The sequence below is a fragment of the Clupea harengus genome, chromosome 15, assembly GCF_900700415.2.
Source record: "Clupea harengus chromosome 15, Ch_v2.0.2, whole genome shotgun sequence".
Lineage (NCBI taxonomy): Eukaryota > Metazoa > Chordata > Actinopteri > Clupeiformes > Clupeidae > Clupea > Clupea harengus.
The window spans coordinates 2,657,210-2,663,838 of NC_045166.1; the positions used below are offsets into that span (position 1 = coordinate 2,657,210).

Below are 6,629 nucleotides of genomic sequence, written 5' to 3' on the forward strand. Positions count from 1 at the left end.
GCGCTTTACAGAGCCCAGAGCCTGAAACCCCCTTAGTGCAAGCACAATGGCAACACGGGCAAGAAAAAACTCCCTGTTAGTCAGGAAGGAACCTCCTACCTGTTTAATATGATAATCATGAAAGAAATTGCTAAAGAATATCATCAGAATAAAAACACATATAACATTACATAAACAATGCGAACACAAAACACACCTGCACATGTGTAATAGTGCTCACATGGACCAGCTTCTCTGTCTCTGTCTTATTGCCATGTCTGGTCTCTCTAGAGCAGTGGGTCCCTCTGGTGCTGTTATAACAAAGACAGAGTCAGCATGACTCAGGTTGAAAGAAGGGTTTTCTGCTGATGGACTGATTGACTGGGGAGAAGCAGAGGTCAGGGAAAGATGCCTACTGGTAGGCAGAAACCCAGAATCTGTCAAGGACTCTGATGAAGTGAATAGGGGAAGGGCAAAGCTTACGGAGCGGCGTGACCCGGGGTCCATCTCTAAGTCTTGGGAGCTAAGGCCGGAGTCTACGGAGGCGTGGTTTATAGACTCAGAAAACTTGCGTAGACGAGCCCTGATTTGCTCCGTCGTGTGTTTGCCCCAAATGGCTCGGTAACACTTGGGTAAGAAGTGACAGAATATAATGCCGTAGTTGGAGACTAAGATGGCGGAGGCCTGTACGATGGGGCGTGACTCATTTTTGGTGATGTAGATGGGGATGAAGCAGAGCCACACAAACAAGTGGATAAGCATGCTGAAGATGATGATGCTGGTCTCGCTGAAGTCGTGCGGCACCTTCCTTCCTTTGAAGGCCAGCAGGAAGCAGATGAGTGCTAACAGAGCGATGTAGCCATGCATCACCCCAAAACCCACGTTGGAGCCCTCGCTGCACTGCAGCACATGGATCATGCTCTGGTTGGATGGGGGAGTCTGATCCACATTAGGGGTGTCATAGATCAGCCAGAACACACAGACCAGCCCTTGAACAGAGGTTGCCAGGACCATAATAATCAGGGGCTTGTATAGCTTGTTCAGACGATGGTGTCTCACAGGATCAAAAGCCATGAATGCCAGGAACGTGCGGAAGGCTTTGACCAAGATGCAGGAGACACAGAGGGTGAAGCCCAAGGCATACATGGTCTGCTGGGCTCGGCAGAGGTGGATGCTGGGTTCATCCATGAATAGAACCACACTTCCAAAACTCACCGCCAAACCAACCATCATGAAGCAAGACATGAGAAGATTGGCGGACTTGATTAGTACAGTGTTCCGGTAGACAATGAAAAAGACAAAAACTATTATGAGAAGCAGGAGCCCAACGCCCACTCCCACTAGGAGAGCAATGGGATATGGGTCAGACCACTGCAGATACTTTACAGTGCGTGGTTCACATTTAGTCCATCCCTTCAGAGACCAAGTGTCATTAGGGCACGGATGGCAGTCATCTTCATCTGGAAAAAAAAAAATGTATCCAGAGCTTGAAACAAGGTTCAAAGGGATTTCAGTACATACAGATCAGACAGTTTAGACCATGGCAGGAGTTAAGGGACAGATATTTTAAAAGCCCTTCAACCCTCTCTTCAACTCTTCATGCGAATGCATGTGCTGTATACAGCTACATTTCCTAATTTTAAACTATTGCTTTTTGCCTACCTTTTCAAGTATAAACTTCAAATTTGTTTTTTACACAAAAAATTATGAACAAGGAGTTATTGTCAATGAGTGTCTTGCTTTAATTCAAAACCTACCATCACTGTCTGAGTAGGACCCTTCATCACAGGGGGTGCAGCTGTAGCAGCAGGAAACATTAGACACCTTTTTTGAGGAGCCAGGATTACATGATGGTGAGCACCGTGATACAGGTCTCTGTTGGATTGGAAGTGAAGCACACTATTAGCATAGTGTGACTGTATAGTATGTATGTACACCATTAGCATAGTATGACTGTATAGTGCATATGTACACTGCTAGTATAGTGTAATAATGTATAGTATAATATGTACACTATTGGTATAGTGTAATAATGTATAGTATGAAATGTACACTGCTAGTATAGTATAACTGCAGTGAAAAGGTAAATGCACAAGAGACTGCCTCCTTGGTTGAATTGTGTTTGTACATACAGTGTTGTTGGGGGTTGAAGTCCATATGATGTCATGACTATTGACCACCACTTTTCTTGGCTGTATGGTGAAGCTCCCTTTCACTTCAGCACGTCTGTGCTCACCGTCTGGCACCCACATGATGACGTCATAGCCGTCTTCAAAGTCACCTTTTTTATCGAAGAACTTTCTCTTACCATCAAGGGTAAAATTCACCTTCTGGAGCTTCTCACGAAGCTGAAAAAAGGGAACAAGTCAATTAAAAAAACACTTATGCACACATATACAGTATGATATAATATAAGTAGCTCGGTACATCTCACCACTATATGGTGTGTATTTAAATAATATAGATCATATACTCTACCAAAGAGAACATTGTGTGACGCACCAAATTCTATAAATTACCTCAAATGGAGGGAAATGAGTGTCTCCTGGACAAAATGTTTCATCGCATCCAAGTTGTTCTTTCAGAGCATGAACTATGCTCCAAATAGCCACCCTCTCTCCATAGAACAATGGAAGCTCTATGTTCTTCACCAGATAATCAGCGTTTGGCTTACTGCAAACCTCTGGAGAACCAGGAGCGCAGTCTATCTTCAGCTGCTTGTACTCTTCAATGAAATCATTTGTCACACCTGGCCTGATTGGTAGGTTCTGTAAGTATTGCTCAAACCCAGTGATTTTTCCTGAGATGAAACTGAACCCAAGAATGTTTAATAAATATATACATATATATGAATTCAATTCAATTTTATTTATATAGAGCCAAAACAATAAAGTTGTCTTACTATTATCTGAGAGCTGTATTTCCATAAATATTTGCTCAAATTCTTGTGATGAGATAGAGTAAGAGTTGCGTTCATGTTTGTCAGTAAAGTGTCCATCAGAACAATGGGCCTCATTCTCGAACACATTTAAGAACAATTTAGGAAGAAATACACTGATACACCGTTCCCGGGACAATTCTGGCATTCATGAAAGTTTTCTCATCTGGGATTCGTTCTTAACCTAGACCAGAATTTAAAAAGGCTAAATAGCAGTCGTAAATCGGCCAGATTGTTCTTAAGGGCTGAATTTGTGAGAAATCGTTGCTGATTGTGTTCACATCAATTCTACAGACATCCTTGGATTTAAATAACTATAATAATAAATATGAGAATATTTGTATCATTAACAATTACGTTTCACATTTATAGTCATGATTCTACGAGGCATCGTGATGTCCTAAAATAAATAAAAGCACTACACGAACGCTGCAAATGTAAGTGAATAAATAAATAAGCACTAAACTCAATCTCGTGGATATAGCCATAGTGGAATAGAATGGACACATTTTCATTCTGCCACAGTACCTCCACCGCTGCACCGATGAAGTTAGGTCTGCGTTTACTGACCTGTGCACCATTGGTGTTTGCTTTCCGCTTTGACTTGACTGTCGATTGTGTTGCTTTCGCATGGATTCTGTCGATTCTGACTGCTCACGTCACTATGTTGCGTGCCCTTATAAGGAGCTGGCGGGGCGTGTATGTATGCGAATCCAGGTGTACACGCGTTCAATTTAAGAATCCTCATTCGGGGGAGCAGGTCTAAGCACACTTCGGCTGTGTAAGAACCCATTTCCAGACGTTCATGATTTCGTCGGAGATCTTTTCTCACGTTGGTCTTTCGAAGTTCGGAAGAAGATATTTAAGAAGAGATTTAAGAAAATGTTCGAGAATGAAGCCCAATGTATACTGCAGACACACCACCCACCTTGTTGACGTCCTTCATGGTTGCCACATCTGTAGACCTGGACCAAGCATCACTGGCGATCCAAACTCGAGTGGTATTGGAGCGGATCATCTCCTCAAACAGCACCTCCACCAGCTCTGGCCGGAGGACCACCACCACCACCTACGGTACATTTCAGTTTTGATCAGTTTGCTTCACACTCAAGGCATTTCAGTGATTTACTAAATGGTTATAAGCATTTTATAAATGATGTGTGAGAGCAAACATTGTATCAGGGCTATAATGTCAAATTAAAGAGATCATTGTTAGAATATAAAGTAAACTGACAGCTAGAATTTTAAAAAGTGCACTGGGCTACTAAATCTCTTTCACAGTTACAGAAGTGAGTCAGACCCAGCTCTTCCACAGGAAACATCAACTTCAAGTCATGGCTATGAACTTTGTCTTACTCAACACAAGCACTGCCTCTCCCTACCTGTGCATCAGAGAGCTGTATCTTCCTTGCCACCTCCTTGATTCGTTTCTTACTCTCCGCGTGGCCCAGATAGTGTGGAATGATCTTCTCATAGGCCACACACACCCCAGCCTCCTCTGCATCCTTCAGGAAACTTTGGTGGACTCCCTTACCGTAGTCATCATCCATAGAGACCAGACCAACCCAGTTCCAATCAAAGTCTCTTATGAGCTGCACCATGGCCTCTGTCTGGTACACATCACTGGGGATCACTCGGAAAAACCCCGGGAACTTCAGCTTATCGCTCAGAACAACTGCGGAGGATGTGGTGCTTATCTGAAGGACATTGACAAAGAAGCCAAAACAAACTAAGGATTTGTGCACAAACACATGTACAGAACAAGAAGTTAACTAAATTACTCTTTTTCTCACTTGAGGGAAGAGATAGAGGCTGAGAAGTTTGGCCACAGGGATGGTCAACAGAGAGTATCGCGCCCCTAAGATAACCTTTACTTTTGGTCGGAACTCAGAGTAATCATCCATGACAGGCAAAGAGCCGTTGGTTGACAGCATCTGTTCCACAGAGTGGAGAGCTTTGGTGGCTCCAGCACATGGGTCATAAACGGCATATCCCAGCCGAACACCAGGAAGAAAATTAGCTTTGTTTATGGTGTCAATAGTGTAGATAGCAGCTAGCATTCGGACGAAGGAAATCTGGTCAAAACTGGAAGGTTAAAGAAGAAATGTCATTATTGTAATAATAATGTCATTATTGTAACACTGATGATCCTGCGCTACCACAAGAACCACATTTTAATATACACTGTCAGTGCCAAAATGTATAGAAATGAACACACATATATAGATATACATATGCATATGAGTTATACATACTGTATGTGTATTTGCTACAATTTCACAGAAACTGAAAGAGAGTAAGAGACAGAGAGAAATGTGTAAAGAGAAACTGAATATTTCAGATCCATAAATGTTTGTGTGTGTGTGTGTGTGTGTGTGCTTGCACACTGAGGTTGAAATGCACACACTGAAAATAAATGGATTCTCTGAATGTGCCTTTGAGGTGAGCCTCCATGGCTCTACTCACTTGCTGCAGGTGAACTCCTCTGGTCGAACACGGCCCTGGAGGTTATCGATTGTGGAGTGAACAGAGCTGAGGATCCCTATGATAACATCCCCATCCATAAAGGCTTTGCGCGGAGAGATTTTCTCATTCGTCTGGGAGACCTGGACAAGCGCTGCCCATAGCACCAAGCTGAGGAGACGGAGCCACATGTTGCGCTGTGTTGTGTTGCTTGAGAAACCGTGACAATGATATTCCTCTGGGTGTGGCTCTGTTTTACAGATGAGAGGATAACTGTTGTTTACGAGAATGACTGCAGGTATTAGATAGCATCACTCAGAGGGAAGGAGGAAGTAGAGCTACAACTCGATGTATCGGAAAGCACGCCATAATGAAGAAAAATCACATTCCACAATGAGTTTCTAATGGCATGAACAGCTAAATGGGCTGGTCGTAACCTAGAAGGAGAGGAGAACTCATGATCAAAATCAAGAACTACAACATTTCACTCAGACTTACCACACAAACTGCTCGAGGCTCGATACTTTGCAGTTGTTATGGCAACAGCCCTCACTGCTATTACAGGTTGCACCAGCTGTGTCACTGCTAAGACAACCTATTGGATATTTGTGAAGGCTATATGATATACAGTATAAGGGGTTGGGCAAGGAAAAGGGGAAGAAAGAAACCGCCAGTTCTCGTAAAACCAGCCCACTGTGAAAATTCCAGAACTTTCCGACGGCCAGTCCGTGCCTGGGTAGAACTCTTGTTTTTGGCAAAATATCTGTAGTTTAATGATGAGCATCTGTGTGGAATGTATGCCTTTATATGAGGCATTTGAGGGATTATTTCAATTCTTTAGAATCCCTTTGAAGATTTCATGTTGTGGTTAAAGGCAAAGGGTAGAGTCAACAAATATTGAGAAAGATATTCAAAATATATAATTACACTAAAACTATTAGAAATATGAAAATTAATAAAAGGTAATACTAACAAAACTAACACGACCATATTTACTGACAGACTCTTGAAAGAGTGAAGGGGTGGAGGGGGTTACTTGCCCTAAACAGCTTTCCATAGTCAAGTATTATCTATTGATTTTGAATGAATGCACCTTTTCCAGATGATCTAGCTCTCACAACGCTGTTGATTTATCTGTGAACTTTGTAGTGTTTTCATATTGTTCTCTGCTGTATATATCGTTAAAGGATTTGGGATTGTTAAACTATTAAGTCCTTGATCACTCTGGAAGTCATGTTTTCTAAAGATG

The 6,629-nt window shown here is 42.4% G+C and overlaps 1 protein-coding gene across 1 annotated transcript; it reads right to left on the minus strand.

The window, feature by feature from the left end:
* Positions 1–216: 216 nt before the first annotated feature.
* Positions 217–5,571, minus strand: LOC105897028 (G-protein coupled receptor family C group 6 member A-like). The gene is made up of 8 exons (XM_031582093.1): positions 5,384–5,571; positions 4,711–5,002; positions 4,300–4,614; positions 3,833–3,986; positions 2,499–2,800; positions 2,112–2,327; positions 1,737–1,854; positions 217–1,439 (listed from the first exon to the last, which is right to left on the minus strand). The coding sequence occupies exons 1-8, from the start codon at positions 5,569–5,571 to the stop codon at positions 217–219; spliced, it is 2,808 nt and encodes a 935-aa protein (XP_031437953.1).
* Positions 5,572–6,629: the final 1,058 nt, after the last annotated feature.